The following is a 27,808-nucleotide window of genomic DNA, read 5'->3' as shown; positions in this document are numbered from 1 at the left end:
ATTTGTCTGATGTAAGAGCAGAAATGGTGTTTTAATTACCTTCTTTTTAAACTATTTTCCCCCTTTTTTTAACAGAGCATTCAGAAGCTGGCTAGCCAATACTTAAAGAAGGACTGGCTTGGAATAAGAGCTGAGGAACGAAGTGATTATAGGTAATTTGCCAGTTGGATATCTTAAAATTGCTGTATTTATCATTTCAATTTGTGTCATTATTTTAGTTAACAATGAATCATTGCTTTTCTGTAGCTAATTTTTCTTTTTCCTTTGTAGTAGAGCATTGCCAGTTAAAAGAGAAGCTTTGTTTTTCTGAGATTAATCTTAAATAGATGTTTATGACTTGAATATTTAGGAAGATGGAAGAAACAAAACAGCTTGACAGGACCACAACTGTAATTTGCATCTGTTTGGGTATTAATGTCTGTATCTGAATATAGATTTTAGTAAGTAACTTTAAGGCTAGAGGGGTAAGTGTGTGGATTGTTTCACAGGAAAAGACAGGAAGAGACCTCATTTTATGAGGCTGTTCTTTGTGAAGATCAAATCTGACAGCAGGGAGGAGGCAAAGCAAGAGACAGTTGTTTACAAAACTTTATTTCATTAACATGAAAGGTGGATAAAACATGAAACCAGAAATAAAGCAGTTGCTGAAAGCCTTTGAACAGCACCTCTTAAATATTTGGAATGAGCTTTCAGATGCTTTGTTTTAATGTCCTCTTTGTGTTCTGACAAAGAGGACATTAAAAAATTTATTTCAAGCAGGAAGAAATTGACAGATTTGTGTTTGGGGCTTTCTGCACCCTCACATTGGCTGTGTGTTTAGAAAGAAATAAACTGAATTATCAGTCTCAAGTGTACATGAAACACTCCCATAACACCCATGAGATCCCTTCTCCAAACCCCTCCCTACCCATCCCCAAGTGCTGAACCCAAACTGTTTGGTAACAAGTTAAATCACAAGAGAGGAACAGGCGGGAAAAGCTTTATTTTTGGTACAACTTCCATTAAAAGTTTTGGAGATATTTACTAAAGAATTGTGCTTCAGATTTAGTTTTAAAAGCAGTCCTTGGAAAAATGTGTGCTGCTGTCACATAAACCAGCCCCAGGAGCTGATTCTGATCCTCGTGGAGGATCCTTCCAGTTCAGGACATTCCATAAATCCGATTTTTCAGTGGAACACCTGACCTCCCTTTCTTCCTTCCCACACCCTCTCTGTGTTTCATTATTTTAGGAGCATGTACTCAGTTTGGAAATCACTCTTAGAAGGCACCATGCAGGTGGCCCAGTCCCGACTCAATATCTGTGAGAACTATAAAAATTTAATTTCTGAACCAGCCAGGAGTGTCCGGTGCTTTAAGGAGCAGCAGCTGAAGAAGGTATTTGTGCTTTAAGAAATCCTTTGAACTATTGTCATTTTTATTGAAGAAAATAGATTTTTAGAAATCTTTTATTGTGGTACTTCTAAAATATGTAAGTACTCTTCATCTTATATCTGTAAGATTCATCTTACAGTACTCTTCATCTTGTCCAGCTTGTTGCAGAGGGATCAAAATTCTGAGCTGTTATCCCAAATTATAACTGCTGGGAAATGAGTCTCCTAAAAATACTATATCAGTTGGTCAAATGTATCTCAGCAAATTTCACACTGTGCTGTAGAAATTGCCTTGCATTGGGTTTGCAGTGACAATTGCAAGTGGGTTTTGTTAGAAAAAGTTCTGATTTTGAGAAAAGATCCATCTGAAACATGGAGGAATGGCTTGAGCAATCTCCAGGATGGAGAGTGGAGACTGTCCAGCCACCTCCTGTAACACTATCACAAGTAAGTGCTCCAAAAGCTGCTTTAATTATCTCTTTAATTAGCTGTAATTGTCCCTGCAGAGAAAATAGTGTCGTTCCAGTGAGCTGGATATTAATTTAATTGCTTGTTGTTTTTGAAAGTCATTTATGAGGGTGCCCAGAGAAGCTGTGGCTGTTCCATCCCTGGACGTGTCCAAGGCCAGGTTGGATGGTGCTTGGAGCAGCCTGGGATAGTGGAAGATGTCCCATTAATAAAAAAGTAAAAACCCAAACAACAGACATTTTATCTGTCCTTGTTACAAAGTGACCACAAAGATCCAGAATGGACCCAGTTCTGTGTTCTAGAGGAGTATTTTGTAAAAGGCTTGGTTACAAATTCAAATGGATGTTCCTGTGATGTGAGCTCTGAGTTTCTAAACAAATTATTCTGCTCTTAGAAACATGTGCAATATCTGTTTTGTGAGGGAAAAATTAACTTTATTAATGCTGTTTTATTGTCCTGTGGAATTTTATTTGCATGTGAAGCTTTCCAAACAACGCTGTGGCAATTTTATGGCACTTACTGCTAAATAATTGTACTTTATTCTTCTGCAAGTGGTGATAATTCTGTGTTTATGAGTCAGCAGCAGAAGTGGGATCTTTACATATTTAAAAGTCATAGAAGTTCCTTTATTCCTGCACTTCTGAATCAGCAGAACAAATTATTACAATTATCAGGGCAGTATTCTGGTTCAGGGTATTCTAGCAGTGTGCTTTTCCTACAACATGGAATTATCATCCACTTGGCAGGATTAATTCTCCTACACAACCAGTTTATTGTTTTACACAGTGCAGCCTCTCACCCTTCCCTTTGAATTCCCAAACAGATAAATAATGGACAGAGAAATAATTGTTCTGACCCCCATTCAGACAAAAGCTTATCAAAATTAAAATTCAGTCAGCAAAATACTTGTAAGGTTACATGGGAATACCCATCTAAAGAGGCTTCCAGTCTCCTGACAATTTTTTATCCTACAGGGATGCAAAGCAAGATTATTTAACTCTTCTCAAATGATCTTTTTTACAACTGGGGTTATTTGATATTTTAATTTTTTGATGCTGGCAGGAGATTTTAGGGATCAAAATCCCTGCTGATGTTGCAAAACCCTGGTTCTTTTCACAGGCTTTTAGCTCTTTGTCAGCCATCCGTTACATACAGATTATTTTACCTTTCATTTTTCACTGATGCACACAGAGCTCTCCAGAAATCCAAATTCTGCCTTCCACCACTCTCCAAACCAGCCTTTAGGGAATGCACCCTCTGGAGCCCATTGCTTTATTGGTCTGCACACATCAAACAGTGGCTTTAGTGGGAATTTTTCTGTGCTTTGTAGCAATTTGAGCAGGATTGTGTGGTGAGAAGACCAGCCATTCCTGTTGGCTGCCACTTTGTTTTTTCCAGGTGGCTGGGTGTTATTTTTTAGCAGTGGAACAGGGGGAAGTCAGTGTTAGATTGTTGGATCCCAGCACCCTGCCAGTCCTGCAGTGCTCCCAAAGGAGGTTACAGTAATTATGCATTAATAATTAGTGAAATGAAGAAGCTGAGGGGTTTTGCACGGGTGTTCAGCACCTGGAATGAGGGCAGCCAGGGGGGTGGTGATGATATGAAAAGAGCTGGGACTTTTGGGGTGGTGTTTGAAGGACTCAAAGGCAAATTGAATTCCTTGAACTCACCCATGGGTGCTGCTGGAGCCTCCACTGACCACATCCAGCCTGTGATGTCTGTAATTAAATAGAAATCCCCTGGACTATCAATCTCCTGCATGCTTAATCCAGTTTGGGTGAAAGAAAATCTTTAGTAATCTCTTCTGAAGAGAGTTTTAATTCTAGACACTGATGATTCACATTGGTTTTCTTACCAAGATCCTGCTTAGCACAGACCCTTTCCCACTTTGTTGGGGTTTTTCTTAAACTGGCAGGGTGTCTGAAGAATTGCTGAATATAATAAATTTTCTTCCTGTTGTGTTGTGCTTTATGTGGCAGCTTTTGCTTGATGTTTTAAATTTTAAAGAAGGAAAGATGAATAATTTTTTGGTATCACTTCCAGTAGATTGCCTTTGGATTTTTCCCAGTTGTATTCCAATGACTTCAACTAATTACTGCATCCAAAGCTTTCAGAACATTTCTGTTTAATTTGTGGGTTATCCTAACACTTTAAACAGCAGCAGAAAGAAAGGAAGAGAGAAGGTTTTGTGTTCTGATCAGTTTTAAAAGACCTGCATGAATAATTGACCAGGAGTGACTTGAAGCCTGCATCCTTCCCTATAAAATACCATAAAAAGCAGTAAAACATTGATGATAATGATAATATTTGGATGCAAAAAAAAGTAATATTTTCTTTCCTAAATGCTTTCTTTCAGTGTGTGGACCAGCTGACAAGGATCCAAGCTGAACTACAGGAGACAGTCAAAGATTTAGCTAAAGGCAAAAAGAAATATTTTGAGACTGAACAGATGGCTCAGGCGGTGCGGGAGAAAGCTGATATTGAGGCCAAGTATGTTTTTATAATGGCATATGTAGGAATAATTGCAGCCCCAAAAAGCACATTTGTATTAGGTTTTGCACTTGATATTTGGCTTTCAACGAGATTCTGCCAGGTTTTCTTTGCATTTTGCTCCTATACATTTTTGTAGCTATTTCAAGCACACCCTGAGAGGAAATTAGAACTTGTTTGTGTTGGTTTGTTTAGGAAGGAAGTTCAAGTAACAGCTTTAATTTGGCATTTTTTGTGGACTGTGTGTCAGCTGGCACTTCTTTGATATTGAAGCCTCCTGACTTCCTTTTCTATCCACACATCTCAAATTTTGGATCACTCCATTTAGAGGGAAGAGCAGCAGGACACTGTTTTTCATTTTTCAAGATAAATTTTGGAGGCTTTAGGTTTTTTCTGTTCCTTGACATCCTAAAGAGGGTGATTTCCTTCCTTCCAGGAAAACCAGTAACACATGTTTTGGGTTTGGAGTCTGGCCTGTCTTAGGGGAGTTCACCACACCCCTTTTGCTTTTTTTTTCTTTAATTTTTGTTTTTAGAAGTTATTCAGAATTGCTCTCGGGGAATGAGATGATGGTTTCCTTAGAGATCTTTTCTGTCTTTCTGAGGGATGATGAAAAGAACTTTAATAAAATTACGTATAATACTTGAAGAAAATAAGCAATCAAACTTAAACAAACAATAACAACCAAAAAATTTGAGTTTGGGGGTTTTGGAGCAGATTTATCCTGCAGTGTTATTAATATTACAATAGCTGTTGACTTGATTTTGTTTTCTTATTTACTTTTTAAACCACCATCCTTCAGACAATGAAAAAATACTTCTGTAGAAATAGTGTAAAGCAATTATTCAATTTCTTCTGCTCATTTCTGTTCCAGGTCCAAACTTAGTCTTTTTCAGTCAAGAATAAGCTTGCAGAAGGCAAGTGTGAAGGTGAGTATAAAACTTGGATTTTGCTGCTCATTTCTTGAGGCAAATGCCCCAAATTGTGTGGAATGTAGAGGTGAGGGACAGCTTGGAAGGGAAATTGGTGGGACAAAGGATGAGCAAGAGCATCCTCTGGGCAGATTATAGATTATATATGGAATATTTGCAATGAATTATGTATCTAATTAGAGTTAAAACTGTTCTTTGAAGACTACACGTGAAATTCCAATTGCAGGAGAGAAAAATCCATCAGGAATCCCCTCATCACTAGGAAGAATTAAAAGCTGTAAATGCCCTAAATGTATTAACACAATATAAACACAATTAATTTGCTGTTCCTGAATGCTTGGTCATTCAGATTCCCTTTGTGAGCTGTGCTTTCACTCGTTGCAGTTAAAAGCCCGACGATCTGAGTGCAATTCCAAGGCTATCCACGCCAGGAATGATTATCTCCTCACTTTAGCAGCTGCCAATGCCCACCAGGATCGCTACTATCAAACAGACCTGGTGAACATCATGAAGGTAAGGAAGATGATTTCTACCTGCCACAGGGTCTTGGAATCCAAGATGCAGGGAATTCTCAGAACTTTGGGGCTGTAAGCCAAGAATTGAACACAGGATTTGGTCTGAGACCTTGGAAAAGGCTCCCAAACTTAGTGAGAATGTGGATTTGTAGTTTGTAGCAGAGACACATTGAGATAAGTAAAGGAAAGTTTAGAGTTTTAGAGTTTAAGATATTATCAAAATAAAAGTAGTTTTAGATATAGAAAAATAAAAGAGGTAAAACGAGTTCATAATGCAGTACTGTAGGTTTGTGTGTCACAAAATGATTGGCTAAGAAAGCTTGCACTGTAGCATGGGTCCATAAGATGAAATATTTGATTGAGTCAAAAACATGAATGTCCTTGTTAGCAGTGTTTTATTAATCAATAACTCCTTAAAAAGTCTTGTCACTGAGGGTCCTGTGACCTTCTGAGCCACGCTGTAATGATGTGAGCTGAACTCACCCTTCCTGCCTGTAGAAGATAAGAGTAAGAAAATAAACCCCATCATCAAAAACAGCTCAGAGGTCCTGTTTGGAATTCCTTCCAAAATTCCCCACAAGTGAATTATCACAACTGGGAACTGGGTCGATCTGAAAAGTCCAAAGTCCCAAGATTGGCTTTTCCAGTGAGCTGCCGCAAGTGAGAGGGAAGGTAGAGCCTGCAGTGGTGTCCAGAAAACTTGGAACCAGATTTCAGGCCCCAAAACTGAGCAGTCACTTCATTTTTTAATTCACTGCCTTTCTTAAAAACTCAGCTGGATAGAACTCACTTGGATAAAGGACTAAAATAAACCTGACTGAAAAACTCACGTGGATAAAGGAGTCAGGTTTGTCAGGCTGAGCCCTGTCTTTTCCTCTTGTAAGGAAACTGGAAATTATTTTTACTTCTTTAGTACCATATCCCATAATCCATTTTATTTTGTGTCTGATCAGAACACTTCTTTATGGTGTGATTAATGAGCTAGAGTTATTAACTATCTTGGTTCCCAAACTGTGGATTTTAAGGAACAGCAGTCAGCATTCTTGTTCCCACCTGTGGCACTTTGCCAGGTCAAGGCAGGAGCAGCTCCTTGAACTCAGAGGAAATGACACACTTTAAAAAGTTCAAATCTGATTGCTCTCAGTTGTTTTTTCTTAAATATCACCCTAGAGTTAATTAAATGTACACTATTCCTGTGTCTTTGAATTTGAGAGTTACAAATAAATCACTTTACAAATAAGTAAAATCATCTCCTTCACACTTTTTCTGCTTGCATTTCACTTGTTGACATTTTCAAACTTTACTTGAAATAGCTCTTTACAAATTATTCCTAGGCAGGGTGACTTAGAAGACTGTTATTTGCATTTTGAATTGCTTTATTGGAGAAATAGCATAGAATTATAACAAATCCCTGTATTATCAGCATATCTTTGCAATTTTGGGAGGGAAATATTGATATGAAAAGCAGGTAAGTGAGATAAAAAATAAAAGCACCAAAGGAATTCTCCTGCTTTTCCCTCTGTGTGTGCTTTTCTGTTAGTAAAATGTGAATATTTGTGCTGACTAAATGTTTACTACATGGAAATGCTTGTAAAGAATTTCCTTGTGCTGCTGCAGATAAAATTATTAATTGATGCTTACATAAGATTATTCCACACTTACATGCATGCTTGGCTGTCGTCACTTAATGCTCTTACTTGGGAGCAATTCCAGAAGGGAATTTAATAGGTTCACAACAAAACAAACAAAAAGGGTGTTTGAAATAATTTTTGAAAATGATCAAATAGCCTTGGTAATTTTTTTTCAAGCCTTTCTCAAGCTGAACCTTTTTATTTTTCCTACAGAAAAAGCCTTACAACTTATTCTTTTATATAAATAATTGTGGTTTACTGAAAGCCTAAGTGCTTTCATCCAGCCAAATTACTGTGGAAGGAAAGGACAACACTCAGGGTTTATTTTTCTGCATCTCTCAGATATTTATAGCAATTGAATCTCTTTGTGTGGTAAACAAAAGTGTGTTTTTAATGAAGAGCTGTAAATTCAGGTCTCCTGCACTGTTGGCCATGAGCAAAACTCCCTGGGAACACACCCAGGTGTCCTGGGAATGGGGTCATCCTCTGGAGCAAGGCAGAGGTCCCAAAATTGGAGATTTTAGGAGACAGAGATGGAAAATCTCCAGGAAAATTAAGGATAATGCATCACTGGACTCCAGTTCTTTCATCCAGGGGCTCTAATGTAAATTGAAGGATGAAATTGCTTAAATATGTAAATAAATATAATAGGAACAGCAGTTTGTAATCTGGAGTGGGATTTGCTGGCAGGGTCCTGGTTTCTCCTTCTCCTCCTTCTGAAATTCCTGAGGGAACCACACTGTATAAAGTACAGAAAAAAATGATTATTTTATTTAGCAGAATGATTTATCACAAATGGGGAAGGAGCTGGAGAGAGAGGTGGCCAATTGAAGGTGCAGAATCATTCAGGGTAAGCAAATGGACAGTGACTGAGAAATGGAGCAGGATCTTGCCAGTTTTGGTTGACCAGGCAGAAAATAGCAGATGAAATTAGTGTTAAAAAGAGAAATGCAGTAATTTGGGGAAAAAATTGCTGCCTGCAGAGTAAAGAACTCTGAATAGGCGTTACCATTTTTGAAAGAGATGCTGGAACTGGAAAATGGGGGGAAGGATAAATGCAATGTTTGTAATCTCTAGGTGACATCACTGGGAAGGGAGGATTTTGGAAGGGAGTTTCCACCCTTCCAGCACAGTTTTTGTTTCAATAGGTTGAGTGGTGGTGTGACTCAGTATATTTTACATGCTATGAGCAGTTGTAGTGTCTAAACTAAACATCTTTGCTACCGTTTTGTGATTAATATTCAGAAAATGTGCTTTTAATCTCAATATTAGTAAGTCCTTAGGTATTCCTGTAGTGCCACGTGCTGTCTGTGAGTGTTTCCCCATTTAGCTGCCCTTGAGCTGATCTTTGAACTGCTCAGGGCTCTCCACATTTCTAAATCACATCAAGTATCTCCTCAGGCTGTTCAGATTTTGGATCCAGTGCCTGGTTTTTCACAGTTGTTACCCAAAAATGAGAAAATCTTTAGAGCTAGAAAAAAACTTATGCAAACTTCTCATCTGATACTTGGCTGTATTACTGTATATAACATTTACAAGTGTGTCAGAGGCTGTTTGCATCCACCATAAACAGTTTCTCCATGGGTTTTGGGTTCTTGTTTCCAGAATTAGGATGGAGCTGTGTGGGTTCTGTTGCCTCTGGCTCACTGGGAGCCAGGGCTGGCTTGGCTGGAGCTTACCCAGTCCCTGGCCTGTTATCTTGGAGATACCAATTGTTATCACTGTGTTAATTGAAAGAATTGAAGGGACCACAGTTGGGCTAAAAATGATTTATTACTCAAATAAACATCAGCCTTAAAGGCTGTGAGATTTGAAAGAGCAAGCAGTCAGCCATAGCTCTAAAGTAGGGACAGGTTTCTTAGTTACAAGGCAATATGTAACATTCTAATCTAGTAGAAAGTTGGTATATTCTTATTTACAGCTATAGAGGCATAAGTCTATAATTTTTCTGCTTAATGTCTGTGTACTTTTATTTTTACATCAATCCAAGCTTCTTGCAAGGCTGCAAATCAAACCTGTCATCTGTGGGAGTTTCTGTCTGAATTTTTTACACTGGCCATGACCTGCCTTTGGGTTGGAGTTGTGGCATTGCCCTCTCAAACCATCCCTGTGCACCATCTGCATGTGCAGGCAGTGCTCACTTCCCTGGAAAACATGAGATTTTCCTCTAGCTCTGACATGGCTGCATTGATAAATAATGAGTTAAAAGCTCAGCTGCCTTTTCCCATCTGTTTTCTCCTTATATTAAATTACCTTTTATTTCAGTAGGTTAAAATGTGTCTTACTTGGCATAAAATAGAACCATGGAGTGTTTATTGTTGGATGTGGACATCAAGGGTTGGTCCTGGCATCGTGTGTGAGCTGAGCTCAGCAGAGCAGACAGGTGGAGTTCCTGCACAGCCAGCCTGGAGAATGGATCTTCAGTGCTTTGGAGCAGTGAAATCCAATAAAAGGCTGTGTTGGTGCTGGAGAAAGGAGGGGTGGAGATATTTTGCAGCCACAGTGTTGGTTTGTGCCTGCAGGAGGGATTTCCAGCCTGTTGGGAAAGAGTGATGTGAGCTGGGCTGAGGCACCTTGGGCTGCTCCCAAGAGGAAGCTGCTGCTGGGTTTGTTCTTGTGTCTGGCTCTGGAATGCTGCTGTGGTGCTGTCCTGTGACAAATGAATCACAAATCCACCTTGTGGCCTTGTTTGCTTTCCTGTGACAGGCAGCAAAAGGGGGGTTTTCATACCAGTGTTCCTGGTGCATACAGCTCCTGCTTGTTTTCAGTGATTCAGAGTATGTAACTTTATTTTGCAACATTTTTTTTGCAGAGAAGAGAAAGTGATCGGCTCTGCTGTGTTTGTAACTGTGAAAGCCATCACAGACTAAACAGGGATACTTGGAAAGAAAATACAAATTGCTTCCAGCTTTTTCAGTAGATTGAAGAATTGTTCCTACTGTGCCTTCCTAGTTTTCCAATTACACCACTTCATAAGGAGCAAAGCCATTCTAGGTCTCTGTTCAGAAAAGATTTGAATCCTTTTGCCTTGCCTTTTATCTGTCCTTTATGTCCATTTCAATCTCTACAGTGAAATTAAAACCCCTCAAAGCACTGAATAAATAAAGCCTGGTAATGTTTTATTCTTTGCCAGTTTCCTGACAAGCTGCTTAGGAAGAGTTGCCACCACCTGAATGTGAAAGTACATACCAAAACCATTTAAAAATAAGTTGTCTGCCTGGTGCTTAGTTTTTTACTTTAAACTGAGGTCAGAAGGAAGTCCAAGATGATGTTTGAAGTCAAATTAGGACTGTTTTATTATTCATCCTTTTAGAAACTTTATAATTTTTAATGCTGTGTGCTTAATTGTGTAAGTTCCCCTCATGAACCATCTCAGAGAATGACTTCACACAGCAACTTACTATGAGGAAATGTTGACATAAAAAAAGAAAAGCAGGTGTGCTGGACACTTTAAACACTTCTGAGATTATTTAAAGAGAGAAAGAAAGAGGGAACAAAAACCTCCATTTCGAAATCACAGGATGGTTTGGGTTGGAAGGGACCTCAAAGACCATCCAGTTCCAACACCTTCCACTATCCCAGGCTGCTCCATCCTGGCCTGGAGGAATTCCAGGGATGCAGGGGCAGCCACAGCCTCTCTGGGCACCCTGAGGAGCAGCTTACAGGTGGTGCTGCATTTTTTATGAGCACACAAAAATTCTGGAGAAGGCAGCAGGCAGTAGCAGCAGGTATTTCTAAACTAAGTTCTTTCAAAAGGAAATATTTCATGTCATTGCTCGTGTGGGCTTTGGTGTTTGAGGGAGAACAGTGTCAAAAGCTGGTGCTTTGTCTTTGTGGTTTTGGTGGTTTCTTTTATCCTGTTGTAATGATCAGGCTGCTTTTCTGGTTTTTTCTGTACTTTCCAGTTTGCTTGACACAAGGAAGTGCAGTTGTGTAATTTGGCTCTTGTTCTTGATCAGAGTTCTTGTGATGATTTGGCAGGTTTGAATAAAAACTTGGTTACATCATTTCCCTGCAACAGCCCTTTGCTCAGGTGTGGGTGACAGTAACAACACAAGTTACAGCAGAGCTTTGTTAATTTGAGAGGTTGATTTATAAAATTACAGGTGAAGTGTGGCTTTTCCACACCCTTGCCTGTTTTTAAGGACTCTGATAGAGAAAGAGATCTGGCTGACCTCCAAGGAATGAGCAACCTGGTGTACTTGACCCTGCTCTGAGGGCAGAGGTTGAACCAATATCTCCCTTTTAAACCTGAATTACTCTTATCATTCCTTCAAACAGCATTTTTTGCTAAGGAGGTTCTCCTTGGGATTTAACTTTCTGCTTTCTGGTTTTGTTTTCATTCTGCAATTAAGTGGAGTCACTGCACGAGTTCCAGCAGTGCTGGAACCTTCATGTTCTGGTGAGCCCTGGTTTTCATTTGTTGGAATGGTTGGGAGTTTTTGTGAAGCTGTGTTGAGTTCTCTGTTTTCAGCACAGTCATCCATCACTTTTCCCATGCACTTTCAATGATCATTTAAAACAAATGGAAATGCAGGCTCCAAACATGACTTGCACAAATGAGATTCAGCTGGAGCTGGCAGTGTTTGTAAAAATGACCCCAAATTGAGGACTTGGTGGCTTCCAGTTAATAATTTGCTTTATGTCCTGAAATTAATAAGATGTGTGTGGCAAAGGGTTCTTTCCCCTGGTGGCTCTGTCTGAATTGAAAAATAAGTTGACACAGTAGCTGAAATTCCTAAATTGGCTCAGGAATGTTAGCCCAGCACTGCTGTGTCCTGCAGAAATAAAAGGGTATCATTTGCATCAGCACATATTTCTGTAGCCTCTGGAACAAGCAGAGCCAATATTATCACTGTAAGAAATCAATTTACGTCCATGGTATTGTTTCAAACTTTCTGGAATGATTTAGAAGCACCCAGGGGATTCCTTTGTCAAAATGGAGAGTCTGGCCCTCAACGAAAAAATAGCATTAAGATAAAGTAATTCTGAAGTCACCAGAGATTTCCATGTTCTTCTATAAATCTCTTTTATTATTTCAGTGCTACCAATTCTTTAAAGATCCTGTAAAACTCCCTTAAAAATGCAGGGGGGACTTGTGCAAGTGAAAGAACTATTGTTTCACTTCCTTTCCTTGTCAGCTGCCAGCCACAAATATTTTGTAATCCCAATTCAGGCAGCCGTGGATGGCATTATCTCCAGCATCAGATGGGCACAGGAACTTTCCTTCCCAGGCAGTCCATGAGTGTGCTTGGCCTCCTCATGGTCGTTCCCACAGAGGGGGGTGGCTGGAGGGATCGTGCTCAGCCCGTGATCCCAGTGTTCCAGAAGATGCTCCTTGTGGTCCCACAGCAGCTGATCCTGGTCCCACGCTGTTTACCCATCCAGGGACATCTGTCTCTGTGTTGATGTGCACATCAAACCTGGGGGAAATGAATTCCAGGTTGTGGTGTAGTTCTGCATCCACATAAATGATGAGATCATTAATTGTGGTCTCTTGTTCAGTGTTTTTCTTAAATGCTCATCTCTCACATTCCCAGCTGATACCTGGGAAGTGCCGTAGAGAATTTTAGCTGTTCACAGTCCATGGAATATTGCACTTGGATTCCAGCTGACTGTGAGTTAATGTTTGCAGGGAAGAGAAAAGAGGATTTGCACTGGAAATGCAACTTTTGATGTTAATTTTGGTAAAACCACAAGCAAGAAAGGTTTGTTTGCCTTAACAGTTAATGGCATTTGCACCAGTAACTGTGGTGTATGTATGTCATAGAATCACAGGATGGTTTGGGTTAGAAGGGACTTAAAAAAGGCATTCCCACCCCCTGCCATGGCAGGGACACCTCCCACTGTCCCAGGTGGCTCCAAGCCCTGTCCAGCCTGGCCTTGGGCACTGCCAGGGATCCAGGGGCAGCCACAGCTGCTCTGGGCACCCTGTGCCAGGTCCTGCCCACCCTCCCAGGGAGGAATTCCTTCCCAAAATCCCATCCGTCCCTGCCCTCTGCCCCCCAATTCTTACATTTCCAATTATATTTTTAATTTTTCATGGATAAAATATGGATTTTCAGTTTCAAATCCACCGTTCACCCCCTGAAAAACAATGTTGCTCATCACGCAGACTTTCCACACGACCTTGAGGCACAGGAGTGAGGCTGAGTCACAACTGCTTCTGTTGTGAGGATGAGAAAATGTGATGGTCACATTGGCCTGGTGACAGTCAGTTTGTCCCACCTCGTGTTTCAGTCACAAATGAATCCCTTGGTAAAGCATTTGACCCAAAGAAGTCCATTTATTTCAGGGATCCAGGTGTTTATTCCTCCATGGCTGGGCAGTGCAGTGTGAAAGCAGCATGGCAAAGTCTAATATGGAACTCAGTGCAACTTAATTATCTTAAAACAATGGCCATTATTTCATGGTGAAATAAATTATTTCTTGACAATATGATTGATTTTCAGTGAGGTTTCCTTCGGTGTTTTCACAGAAATAACTTAAGAAAAGGGTTGATTGTGAAAGAGCAGTGTGATTTTACAGATGCTTATGAAAGAAAGGTATTCCCCCTTGTCCTGTCCCTCCATGCCTTGTCCCCAGTCCCTCTCCAGCTCTCCCTGGAGCCTTCTCCTCTCCAGGGGAGCTCTCCCAGCCTGGCTCCAGCCCTGGAGCAGCTCCGGGGCCTCCTCTGGGCTCTCTCCAGCAGCTCCAGGTGCTGCTGCTGTGTCCCCAGGGCTGGGGCAGCTCTGCAGCTGGGCTCTCACCTGGGCTCAGGGGCAGAGGGGCAGAATGATCAGGGATGAAATCAGGGATTTGAGCTGAATGTACAACAAGGAAAATGTCTGGAAAGCCAAAAAGAGAAACAAAAATTGAAAAACCCCTGCTAGAAAGAAGGCACCAGGAAGGAAGGCAGTGTAAGGATTAGGATTGGGAAGGAGTTACTTGAAAGGAATCTGGGAGAAATATGTTTGAGGAAGGTAGCAGAAAACCTAGACCCTTTTTTTTCTTTTTCTTTCTTTCTTTTTTTGTTTTTTTTTTTTTTTTTTTTTCATTTGATGATCTTACGTAGAAACTGTTTAGGATTTGAATGGTGCTTCGAGATATTTTGGTGAGCTGTCATAAACCCGCTCATTGTGAGCAGGAAATGAAACTGCCACCTTGTTTCAAAGCGACGCTGTAACACAATGAGAGCAGCTCCCAAAATAGCTCCCTGTGCCAGACAGCAGCCTTGGAGCTCAGGAAGCACCTGGGCTGCTCAGTTTGGGAGGCAGGTGGGGCAGCCGTGCTTTCACCAGAAACGGGCAGCATTCCTGCTCTAGGGTTCATGGGGAAAAGCATCTCAAACGGATCCTTCGCAGGGTTTTGTTTGCTTGAGGGTTTTGTTTCTAGCAGCTCCACTGGGAGAATTGAAGAAGTAGGGAAAAGTTACTTTTTTTTTCCTGCTGTTACTCAGAACCACCCAATGTTTCAGTGAGTTACCTGGAATGGATGTGTTTCCATTGAAACCGGGGGGGAAACCTCGTGGATTATTCTTAAAATTGAATGTGTGTGCACAGGTTTTGTCCTGTTAAAAGAGATATTAAAATGTAAAAGTTACTGAAAATGTGGAGACCTCAGAGCCCCCTCCATTGCCTAAAGGGGCTCCAGGAGAGCTGGAGAGGGACAGGGGACAAGGGATGGAGGGACAGGACACAGGGAATGGCTCCCACTGCCTGAGGGCAGGGATGGATGGGATATTGGGAATTAGGAATTGTTCCCTGGCAGGGTGGGCAGGCCCTGGCACAGGGTGCCCAGAGCAGCTGTGGCTGCCCCTGGATCCCTGGCAGTGCCCAAGACCAGGCTGGATGGGCTTGGAGCAGCCTGGGACAGTGGAAGGTGTCCCTGCCATGGCAGGGGTGGAATAAGATGATTTTAAGGTCTCTTCCCACCAACCCATCCTGTGATTCTGTGACTCATCTTCTGTCGTCAGTGGCAGGACAAAACATTTCTGAGTGACTTCACTAATGAAAGCAGCAGAAGAATTATAACAAGGAGATGAGGCCCAAAATAGCACAAGGCCAATAAGTGTGAGATGGAAAATGTCACACTGAATTTGAAGTTTAATTAAATCCCAGAAATCGTTATGGGAAAATGGTAAAACGGTTTCTAATCTACAGCTGTCTTGCCGAGAGGGAGGCAGACATGAGAGGAGTTTTCACAGATCTTTGAGGGTTTCATAGGGCCCAGCTGTCAGATTTTGAGGGGTTCTTTATTCTTTCAGTTTCCAAAGCTCTGCCCTGTTTGGAGACAGTGCAGGTGTTTTGGGATGGCTGGAGGTTGAGGAGCTGCTAATTCCCTGTGTGGACAAGAGCTGCCTGAGCTCTGGTTTTTGCACAGTCTTCAGAAAACTTCCTTGCCTTGGAATCCCTTCCTGCAGCTGAAAATTCCTATTTAGTTTTTACAAATTGCTGAGGAGATAATGGATTGTAAAGCTGGCCCAGAAGCTCAGTCATGCAAAGAGGAGGAGGAGGAGGAGTGGGAATGCTCCAGTGTGATTTGTCTCCCTACCTGCAGGTTTGATCCCCAAAAATAAAATTCCCATCTGTTCAAGTTGTCATCTCTGCTTAAAAAGCTTTGGTCTACCCTTGGTGTGGAGGGAAGCAAACATTCCCTACCAGTGGCTTCCTTAAATCCCTCATTCCTGATGGCTGACTTGTGGAATGGTGTCATCCAGCTGAAGGGGGATATTAGTTTATAATGTTTTACAAATTATCAAAGCCCTAAGGTAGTTGCTTGTAGGATTGGAATGCTAATTAAAGGAATTAATCTCCCTCTGGTATTGCCAGTGTTGCTCATGGATAATGGCAAGAACTTTTCCATGCATTTTCATCGTGGCACCGGCATTGTCCAGGGCATCCAGCAGCACCTTCCAGCTTCCATGAGGGCCTTCTTAAAAATCCTCATGGAATTTTTAAAACTTAGGGAAAGTTTCAGTGCTTGGGTTCAAGGCTTTTAATCTCACATAAAAGTCATGGGGAGCTAAAAATGATTCAAAATGAAAATTTAAAAAAAAATGTTAGGAGGAATTATGACAGTATTCTGGGATTTGGGTGCCTGAATTTTCTTAGGGATAAGCTTCTTTTGAGTGGAGTTTTAAATTCTTGGAGAATTCCAAGAAAAAAAAGTGCATAAAAAGAAGATGGCAAATCTAAGAAATACCTTTTTTCCTACATAAAATGTTAATAGATATTTGTGGCTCTGTGCATACCCAAAGAATTCAACATTTTTTAATAGCTGATCCACCTCTGTCAGGCTTTGCTGTTCTCACTGGGCAGCTCATCCAGTTGGATTCAGTCTCAGTTCCTTCAGCTGAATTATTTCAGTGTATTTTTATGATATTCATGTGTGACTTCAGATCCAGATCCCTGGATTCTGTGTCTCAGCATTCCCACTGAGCACAGGCCCTTCTCTCTGGCTGGGTGTGGGAGCCCCATTTCTAATTTAAAAGGGGATATTGGAGCATTCAGTGAATTAACTTTGCTGAAAGGCTCAATTTATTTAATAGCAAAGACTAAGCACTGAAGACAGCCTTGTATCAAAGAAATCCAAGCCCTGCCAGATCCTTGGGATGTCTCTTCCTGTGGGATTTCAGTCTCCTGCTCAGTGTCAGGAGGGCCTCTGAGCAGTGGCACTGTGAAATTAAGGAGTTTTTAAAAAGGTTTGAGTATTAATCCTACAGGGCTGAAATAAGTTTGAAAAGGAGCTTAACTTTAATGCAGTTATGTTCAACAAATACTGTCAGGAGACCAAAGTATATTTAGGTATTCCCAATCAGGCAACACTTCAGAAGTGATTTAATTAAAAGATTTAACAGCACTAGATCCCATTTTTGTTCATTCTTCTGTTGATTTTTGTTACCCATCACTGTCCTGTCAAACAGTAGAAGATTAGAAAATCCTTTCAGCTTCTGGAGAAAATGGCACAACTGGTGATTCCATCAATCCTTGTTCAGGAATACTTTGGGATGGGGGTGGGTGGAACCTGTTTGTGAAAGGGAAAAACCTTCCACAATATTTTTAATTATGGACTTCAGGCTCAAATTATCTTTGTCCTCACCCACTGGTGCTTACAAGGAGTGCAGGCATAAATTGTTAGTGTGATTCCCCTGGAGATAATTGAGAATGGACTCTTAGAAGGAATAAAGCATAATTGGCACCCAGAATTCCCAAGTGGGGTTTGGGAACCCAGGATTAATCTTCCTGCTGCACTGCAGCTGCCATACCTTTGGCATTACCCCCACCATGATTTTTCCTTTATTGTGGGAGATAAATGCTGTCATTGTTCTGTGATTCCATAATTACTGCAAATAATCACAGTGCTGTGACTCTGGGCCATTTTCCTTATAAGAACACATTGGTGCAGATTACAAAAATTCCTTGAAATAGTTCTGTTGGATTTGGTCCTTGCATTTTAGTGTGACTGGCAGAGTGGTCCTTTTGTAGGATACCTGTTCAGGAACGTAGTTCCCTGTGTCAGATACACTCTGCCCTTTTCATATTGCTGAATTGGTTAATATATTAGCATAAAATTTAATTGAATTTGTAGTTTGAGTTAGAAAATGCCTGAATATTCAGAATATCCTGACAAGACCACTCGTGTTCTGGGTGAGAGAGAGCAGTGTTACATTTGCTGGACCACATCAAGCTGCAGGTTGTATCTCTTAGGCATGATAACAACCTGAAAGGCTTGGGGATATATTAAATTATTGGAATTTTTAATACTGGGACATTTCCATCCCTGAACCTACTCTGTGAGCAGCTTTTGAATAGCCTGGTCACTGAATATAGGTGATTTTAAACCCTCATAGAGAAAAAGGAGATGGAAATGATAAATCCAAGGAGCAGTTGAGAACAACAGCCTGTGCTGGGGCAGAAAAGGTTTTGTTGAAGAGATTTATCTGAAGAAGTTAATGAAAATGATAATACAGAGATTGAATCAGCTGAATTAAAACCTAAACCCAGCAAAATAGGTGGTTAAAAAAACCTGCAAGGGTGCAAAAGAGTAAACACAAGCTCCTGAGAAATGTTTATGCTCAGTATCTAATTTATTTTTTTTTACTCCTTTTTAATGCATTTTATCTTCCAGAGAAGTATTTTTAAGGAAATGCTTGATTCTTAATTTTTTTAAAGAACATATTAGGAAAATAGCTTAAAGAAAATATTATAAGGAAAATATTTATTAAGAAACATTGGGATTTGTTGTGAAATACATTTTCATCTGCACATCTGTGTCAGTTTAAGGTTTCTCTCCCTTAGCTTGTGTTGTTGTAATACAGAAAAGATTTGGATTTATCCAAGCTTGTGTCTGAGTCAGGGATGATTCTCCTGTAGCATGAGAGTTCCTATGGATTTATCCTGATAAATCTGGATGGAATTCTGTAAGGAGGAGTTCCCAGGGCTGGTTCTCCATGTGAGATTTGGTTTTGTAGGAGGTAAAAATAATCACCTCTGGTCTGTTCCTGAGCAAAGTGCATTTCTTTACCTTACCTTCCAGATCATGTCAAAATATCAAAATATTTGTTGAGCTGAGCAGCAAAATAATATATTTTTGGGTAAGAAGAACTAAAATTTCCAGACAGAGCACACACCCCACTGCTGTCCCTCAGACATTTTGTGACGATGACGATGGTCTTGTGGTCAGCAGAAGAATCCTTGAGGAGCAGAAATGGTGTCAGAGTGCTGAAGGATTTAAGTGCACATTTTTCCACGTGAAGGAAGCCAGTTATTACTGGCATGAGCAGTGTAGAGCACTCTGTACTCTCCAGATGCAAAGATAATCATCATGGTGACAGCTCTGTCACAAAGTTGTCTTCCAAATGTTGGATTTGAGCCAGAACTTTTTTTTTTCCCCCTCAAGAATGAGGAAGTACAAAAGCAAAGATGCAGTTTATTAAAAATTCATCCTGTCAAAAGTGGAATCCCCCTGGGATTTATTCCAGAGCTGTGCAAGAAAAAGCAAACTAGCTCCAAGAAGTCTTGGGAGATACTTTTGGGGAATGTATTCCTAGATATTCCTAGAATCTGTTTTTATCTTCCAGAGTTTTTTAAGCCTTACATGGTAGAATTTGAGGATCTGGTTTTCCATGTTTCTGGCAGTCTCAGGTCAGGGTGTTCTCACTGATTTCAGTGGAGTTCTCCTTTAACCCTGGAGTGGTAATTTAGTGCTGCCTCCACCAGGTAACTCTCACTGCTGTCAGCCTTGTGGCAATTAAAGGAATTAGAAAGGGCATTTCCTTCCATGTCTGTGTTCCCCTACAGGACCTTCATCCTGAAATGTGACAACTGCAGGGCACTGCCATGAGATGGTGGAAGCAAATCTTGTTGTTATCAATTATTTTTATCTTGTTATTATCAATAATTCTTGTTTTAAAGGGACTTTTTCCTTCTTTGGGGGAGGGTGACAGGCATCTGTTGGTGGCTGTTCCATATTTTTCTGTGCTCAGAGGAGGCTGCAGCCCCAACAACAAAGGTTTTGTCAGTAAAAACAATGACCCTGGCGAGATTGTAAAGGAACAAAATGATGTGCAGAACAATCATCAAGTGACTAATGAGAGCAAACAAAGAACTTGCAAACAAGCCCCAAACTCCTGACAGCAGAAAACACAAAGCTCTGGGGTAAGGGAAAGTGCAGAGTGTGTTCATGGGCACCCAGCTGAAAGGAACTTGGGGCTCTTGTGGTCTTCCAGTGTCCATTGTTCCCCTGTTTGCCGTGGTGAGAGCTCCTGCAGGGTGTGGAGAAGAGGAAACTCTGAATTTCATCAAACCTTGTCGAGTTAAAGAGGCACTTTCTATTCCTATCATCATATTCTCTTCCTACCTCGTGGTCTGCTGGATTTATTCCCAGGTTTTCATGTATCTCTGCTCTTCATCTGGAATATCTTGTGCTGGGTTGAGCAAATGCACTCCAGAATAGCACGTGGTCAGGCAGGATGTGGATTTGGGGAAACCAAAAAGAAACAGGAGAAATGAATTAGCCTGACAGCAACAGGACAGGGACACAGTTATAAAAATTCCTTAAAATAACTTTCTGTGGAAGTTCAACACAAGGAGCAGAAGCCAGAGAGGATCTTTTTGTGGAGACTCTTAAACCCTTCTTCACTCAGACCTGCTGGGATCCTCTGGGCCTGCTATAACAGGTCCATGTCTTTCCTGTGCTAAAGACTCTGGGTCTGGATCAGTGCTCCAGGCACTGGATTTCAGATATTCCCAGGCAGAACTAGCTAGTGATACTTCAAGAGTGAGTTACTTCTGGACCTCACTAAAGCAGACTTGTCAATACAGCCTTTGGATGTGTAAGATCATCCTGAGATACAGATAATTTTACAGCCTTAGATTAGCCCTGCATTGCTCTGGATGCGATTTTTGTTAACCTGAAATCCTGATTTTACAGAGCCAGAACTTAGGTGCTCTTCCTGCAGGCTGAGGAAGTGCAGCTCTCACTCTTGATCAAAGAAGAGAGTTGGGGTTTGCCCTCAGCTTTTCCTAGCAGCTTTCTCTACTTGCACAGCTCAGCAGAAAACCAGGATTTTTCCCCAAGAAGGAGCCTGCAAAGGGCAGGCTGGGCAGCAGCTTCCTGTCATTTGGAAGTCAGGCTGCAGCCCTGAAATCCCTGATGAGCTTTGGCAGGGTGCAGTTGTTCCCGCAGGATCTCTGGGAATGCTGGATGCCAGCAGCTCCAGTTGCTCCAGACAGGTTGTTCAGGGACACCGCTGGGGCTTTGAGCTGGGTTTTGTTGGGAATTCAGACTCAGGTGTTGTGTTTTGTTGACAAACACAGCCCTGATTTACTTCTACATTGAGGGAGGGGAAGGGATTTCAGCAGAGACAAATGCTGCAGGGATGGAAGAGTTAAAAAGGAAAAATAAGCAGCTTTTCTTGTGTATTAGGAGAAACTGATGCCAGGAATCAGCATTTTTAAAGGAAAAAGACTGTGGAATGGATCTCTTACCTAGAAAGGATGGGTTTTCCTGACCTTCCTTCCTTCTCCTCCTCACGTCCTTGGGAAGTGCTGTTCCATTTCACAGCTCTGAATAGTGCTGAGTGTGGCAAATCCAGCTGATCCGGGCTCTTGACTTTGTTCTGAGTTTCAGATGAGTTTTTAAAATGCTTTATCCTTCACTGTCAGATAAAAGGAGATTTGTTGCTCTCTTTGGGCTAAAATACAGAGACGTCTCTTCTCACCCTAGAGAAGATTGAAGTTGATGCTTTAATTCTAAGAATACCTGTTGACCAGTTATTATTGTCTGTACATCAACCTTTCCTTTTAATATTAATTTTATATTTTCTGACACATAAAAATTAAAACCCTCAGTGGAGTCTCATTTACCAGAATCATTCAGCTGAAAATTCCAGACTGTGCCATCCGTGAGATCACTCTGTTTATTTAGTGAAGTGGAGGCAGGAGTTTCAAGCACAAGCACTCAAAAAGTTTCACTCAGCATGTTTGTTCTGCCATTCAGATTGTTGGGCTTTTAATTTTAAGTGAGGAAGAGTTTTGAGTAATACTACAGACAATCAAGGATGAGAACTCAAGTCCCTGTTCTTAATGGATTCCAAGTGGTTTTCAAAGCAAAGTAGAGCAGGGATAGATAAAACAGGGAGTTTAATGCAAATAAAAGTAGGGTGGTAAAAGAATTGAATTTTCATTTTTAATATAATTATAGTCACATACATATAATTGTAAAACAGAGAGTGGAATCTATGATACAGATCTCCCTTTTGGTTTGGGGGCTGAACAGGAAAATAAGTCACATTACCGGGATGCAGTCCCATTGACTCCAGAGAGAAGTCACCACTCCACAGACACAATGATTTTTGTTCAGCTCGTTTCTTTCCCTTATCTTTCTGTTTTCAGGCTGCAGCCCATGCAGGGGAGGGTCAGCTCTAATTTTGTGCTGTTCCTCCACCCATGTAAGGAAATTCCTTGCCTTCCACATCAGTTCTATTGTTTCCGGCCCAGCGGTGGCAGCTCGGGGAGCCTTTGCCAAGGATTTCAGTGGCAAAATCTGCCCTCAAAAACTGCTGGGTGGCATCAGCTTGGGGAAGGATGGGTGTTCTGAAATAAAAACTTAATCTCAAATAGACATAGGATGGTTTGAGTTGCAGGGAACCTTAAAGATAATCCCATTCCACCCCTAGTTCGAGGATGATGGTTCTTGTCACAGGCGTGGGGTGAGGGAGTTTAAAATGCATAAAAACATAAATGTGTGTTTGCAAATATCAAATTATTTCTAGGCAGTGGTGATTCAGATGAGACTGGTGTGAATTAGTCAGTGAAACCCACATGGCTTCACAAGTGTGCCTTTAATTGAGGGTTTTTAGCCTAGCACTGGTTTTGGTGCCTGGTGGTTAAATGAGAGGTTTAGTTTGAACACCTGAATTTAAAGTGTAAAATTATTACCCAGAGCTTCAGCACAGATTTGAGGAGTTTCTGTGCAAGACAACATGAATACCAGGAATATTTCAGGAATAAATGGGACAACGGGGAAAACTCGCCTTGGTGGCTTCACACAACTCTGCATTGTGTGGGGCAGAGTGTTTCCATTTTTAATTTCTGTTTGCTTTTTAAATAAAAAATACAGAGTAGTTCAGCTTGTTCTCTGTCTTTTCCAAGATATTGAAATGATAATTTTTAAGTGGAGTGTGGCTGAGACCTGTAAATGTTTTCATGAAGAGACCTCATAATCACAGAAATGAAGATGAAAATTCTACACAGAGACTGTTATGCATTGTATGTTATTTTAAATGAGTAACAACCTCCCAAAGGCAACCAAATGTCCTAATAATAGCTTAAATACTTTCATTTACATATTTGCTTTTGAGGGAATTTTCATAGAATGTGGAATGATTAAAGCTAAATTCCCAAAATGTTTGGTATCATCTCTTGACACAACAAAAGCCCTCCTGAAAATTATCTGAGCTGGCACTGAAGTTTTGTTTCTGGGAAAAACTCTCAAAGTTATCCACGAAACTTGGATGTTGAAATCAGAACAGTGTTCTTGTCCCATTCACTCTGTATATAATTGTATTGGTTTAATATATAGATTTTCTTCTAAAAATAGGCTTTAATTTTGTTGTGTATCCATTGTTTTTATTAACAGCTTCAGCTCTTCTCAGCCCTAATTCCAGCTTTTAGCTTCTCAAGCTCGGACACAGGGGAAGTAGTTTTGTACCTTTAGTATGGCAATTCTGCTGTAAAGAAATTATTTCAGAAAAAACAGTGACTTTTTCCTATCCTTGGAAATTGCAATTTTGTGCTACTTAACTTCGTATTATCTTGGGTTTGATGCCAGATCTGTTTTTTTTTAAAAAAAACCTTGATTTCCTTTTGAAGTTGACAAAAAGACAGATTTTTCAGTGGGATTGTAATACAGTAAGTGATTTAGTGCTCTCTGGAGAGTCAGAAAGAGAACAAAAGCCATTGTAGAGGAATAATGGGTGTTGGGTTTTTTGATTTTCTTTTTTTTTTCCCAGTTTCCCCTTCAAGTTGTGTGATGAGAAATTTTGAAAAGACTTTTCCTTTCAAAACCTGTGATGTTCAGTGGTTTGGGTCAGAGTGTTTATAAGTGAATGAGATTCAGCTGATAAAACCCCACGTGAATGTTAATTTATATCCCACAGTTCAGCAAGTCAAGTCTTTTGTTTTAACATGAACACATCCAGCTCGATGTAATAATTACCATTTTATAGAAAGCATAAATCCATTATTATTGCAAGGCTGGAACCAGCCAGCTCTCTGATGCTGTGGCTGATGGGATGTCACCTCTTCTGTGCTTTTTAGCCTGTGTTGTAGCTGCTTTCTCAGCCCTGCCTGTGTGATATTGCAGTGACTTTCAGAACTTCAGTTCTGGCAGCTCTCATTGGTATTTAAGAACTTCATCATATTGAAACTGCTTTAATTAATGAAAGGAGCCAGGCTGTAGTGCAGTTCTCACATGCTGACAGACCCGTGTGCTCCCTAATGTTTTGCCACACTTTGCTCTGATGTTTTTTCTTAAATATCTTTATTTTTTATATCACACTGGGGGGGTGTCTGGCATCTCAGCAGAGCTGTGGTCGTTGCAAGAGGAGAAGGGAGATAATGAAGTTAATATTTTTCCCTTTTTTCTTTTTTTTTTTTGCAATTCCTTGAGCTGCAGGCTGCAGCTGGACATGAATTACTCCCCAGTGCTGCGTGGATGATAATTGGAGGGAATGAACACGTGTGGGGCTGGGCTGTGTGTGCCTGGCGTGGCTGTGTGAGCTAATTGTGGGGGCACTATTTACGGTCAGTGAAGAGGAATAGGCTCTTGGCATCCTGCCTTTCAGCTGACCTATTTTAGCCATCTATCTTGGAAAGGGATCAATCACAACACACAAACACCAACTTCTCTCCACTGGCTCTGCAGAGCACCCAGAGTGTCAAAACCCAAGGCAGAGCTCAGCATTTAAGACTGAAATGTAATGACACGAGCCCTTCCTGTGGGGTTTGACATAAAAACAACATTTGGGTTTAATATGGAGCTGTGAAATTCTCTTTTATGGCATCGTGGGATGAAAAAAATCACAGCTGCTTTGCAAGCTGAGCACTTGGAATTGCCTTGCCAAACTGAAATTATTTCTTCACATTTCTTAGCAGAGTTGCACTCCAGCCCTGGTGTTTGAGCTGAAAAGCTTTAGGAACAGATAAAAGTTGACAGTTCTGTTTTGGGGGAGTCTCAGGCTCCCCGTGGGTCCCCCAGGGAGAGCACAGGCAGTCTTGGCAATTTTAGCCATCATTTGTATTCTCAGTGAGCACAGGGCTGAGCTGCTGTTGGGCCTGGAATGGGGTGGTGACTCTGGCACTCGTGTGTCCTTCAGGGCTAAAAGCACAGGGAATGTTCAAATCCTGTGAATCCCAGCAAAGCTGTGCCCCCAGCAGCACAAGCAAGAACCGAACCTGTGTATGGCTCCATGCTTTCTGTGGATTTGCTGCTGGGAGTTCCCTGATGTTTTCCTCAATTGGCTCTAAGCTGGCATTACATAACTCTTGAAATAAGAATTTTTAAAAATTCTGTGTAACAGAGGGTTTGGTGGAGCTGACACACTGGCAGGAGACTGGGGCAGTTATCCTATAGCTGTTTCCCAGTTATCCCATAGCTGTTTCCCAGCTGTTTCCCATCCTATAGCTGTTTCCTTCCTGGGGCAGGGCCTCCAGGGGCTGCCCTGGCTTCTGACCCCTCGAGCCCAGCCTGAATGAGCCCCTGAGTGAACCAGGTACAGTGAGGGGGCTTGGAAGGAATTCCCAGTTTGCCTCTGGTTGGGCTTCATGATGGCCATAGAACTACTGAGTCTGAGTCAGGTTTAATGTGTAAAGCTGGAGGAAACAGTCTGCTAAAAATTCCTTTACACTTGGAAAGTGGAGGGTGAAGAAAATTGTGTAGTGTGAAGTGGGTTTGGGGTATCATCAGAGTTTGGATGTGAGAATTCCACTCCCACAATTTTATTATCCCCTCAAAGCATCCCTCACTGAAGGTGGCTGTGTGCTGCTGGAAAAGTTTTGCAGAAGGAAGATCTCCTCTGTTCTTCTTAACTTCTGAGGGATTTCGTAAAAACGTGCAATGGTTTCACGTAAAAACGTGCAAAGCTCATCCAGTTCCACCCCTGTAATGGGCAGGGACACCTTCCACTATCCCAGGCTGCTCCAAACCCTGTCCAACACTTCCAGGATTTGTGTCTGATTCATTGTGTCTGTTTTCCTCACCTTAAACACTGGGCTTGATTTTTCAGGGGCAAACCTATCCCTTAAGTCCTGCACAATTTTGCTCTTTTGTCCCCCATCAAATTTTGAAAATTATTTAAATAATAAAATACAATTTTTTAGAGAAGCACATTCTTGAGTGTGTTGGAATGGAATGGAGTTTCCATGAATACACTGTTGAAATGATTATCTGTGAAATATAACCTATTTAAAAGTCTATATCACATATATTTAAATACATCCTGAGTTAACCATTTAAATGACATTGTCAATCACTTTCAAAGTGATATTTAACACAGAACTTGTGTCACCTGCCCTGTGTGATGTGATTTTACAGCTCTGCTCACAACAGAGCTTTGGGGTTTGAACTTCACTGTCACTGCTACATTTGTGTTCCTTATTTGGTATCTCTGTGCCCAAAACAGCTGGGGACGTGTCCCATCCAGTTGTTGAGTGTCCTGGTGGCACTCCCTGAGGAATACTCTGCTTGGCAGCACCCGTGGCCTGGCAGTTCTGGGTTTTCCTTGGCCTCAGTGACATCTCCCTGAGCATTTTCCCTTTCCAGAGCTGCTCTGCCCCTGGGAGCAGCTGGATGGGGATGCCGGGCTGTTGTTGCAGTGCTGTGTGCTGCCATCTAATGGAGCCCAGCACTGGCACTCCTCCTGCCAGGGGTGAGGGATTCTCTAGGTCCCTTCCCACCCAAACCAGTCTGGGGCTGTGATTGTATCAAAATGCAGTTTGAGTTCCTTTTCACTTGAGCAGTCTTACTCTAGACTTGTCCTTCTTCCACTTCTCTTTCTGTCCACTCCTCACAGGTGTAAATCTGCTAAAAAAATTTGGTGTGAGCATCTTGCAAGTCCCTGGGTGAATACTGATGAATTGTATACAGAATTACTTAGTGTTTTTCCTGATTTTCTTTATTTCTTTCCTTTGTGCAGGCTCTTGATGGAAATATATATGATCACCTTAAGGATTATTTAATGGCATTCAGCAGGACTGAACTAGAGACTTGCCAAGCTGTACAAAACACATTCCAGTTTTTACTGGAGACTTCCAGCAGGGTAAGTTTGAGCTGAATGATGCTTTGTAACTGAATCCTTGCAGCATGGACAAATCCCCAGGCCCGAGATTCGCTTCCAAAATCTTGACAAAACTGAAATGTTGTTATTTTTGGTTACTGCTGAGTGGTGTTAGGTTTAAAGGCACCAGACAGTTTTCTTGGGGAGCATTTTTCCTCTAGCACCCAGGCTGCCTTCCCCTGAGTGCATTTGCATCCAGAGATGCTCTGCTCTCCTCACCCTGCACGTTTGGGAGGGGAAATTGCAGCTGAGGGTTCTGCAGGGTGTAATCTGGAGCAAAGCCCCAGGAAACTGCTTGGATCATTCCTTAATAATTGTCTGTCAACATAAAATCCAAGCTATTAGGCTGTTTTCTCCCTGGAATTAAGAGTGGCAAACACAGCAAACAAATTAGAGCCCTGTTGTAGACGTGGTTTGTTTGCTTTGTCGAGCAGCCAGACTGAGAGAGGCGTGATCGCTTCCAGGGTAATTTTGATACTTAAATAATTCATCTGCTGGGCTAAAAGAAAGGAAAAAAATTGCCATTGAGCTCAGAAAAAGCTGCTTTGGTGCAGTCATAATATTCCTTTTTACCTTTACCTTAC

At 41.3% G+C, this 27,808-nt stretch overlaps 1 protein-coding gene across 4 annotated transcripts in view; it reads left to right on the top strand.

The window, feature by feature from the left end:
- The window catches only part of FCHSD2 (FCH and double SH3 domains 2), a 119,760-nt gene that overhangs the window by 60,795 nt on the left and 31,157 nt on the right, over nt 1-27,808 (top strand). For all 4 annotated transcript variants that reach the window (XM_064411136.1, XM_064411137.1, XM_064411135.1 and 1 more), the window contains exons 4-9: nt 76-152; nt 1,229-1,373; nt 4,194-4,327; nt 5,202-5,256; nt 5,644-5,772; nt 27,084-27,206. In XM_064411136.1, coding sequence (XP_064267206.1) covers nt 76-152; nt 1,229-1,373; nt 4,194-4,327; nt 5,202-5,256; nt 5,644-5,772; nt 27,084-27,206 — 663 coding nt within the window. The remainder of the gene's footprint in view (nt 1-75; nt 153-1,228; nt 1,374-4,193; nt 4,328-5,201; nt 5,257-5,643; nt 5,773-27,083; nt 27,207-27,808) is intronic.

The sequence above is a fragment of the Passer domesticus genome, chromosome 2 (assembly GCF_036417665.1).
Source record: "Passer domesticus isolate bPasDom1 chromosome 2, bPasDom1.hap1, whole genome shotgun sequence".
NCBI lineage: Eukaryota > Metazoa > Chordata > Aves > Passeriformes > Passeridae > Passer > Passer domesticus.
The sequence above is the reverse complement of the archived record's forward strand: the minus strand, read 5'-3'. Positions and strand labels throughout refer to the sequence as shown.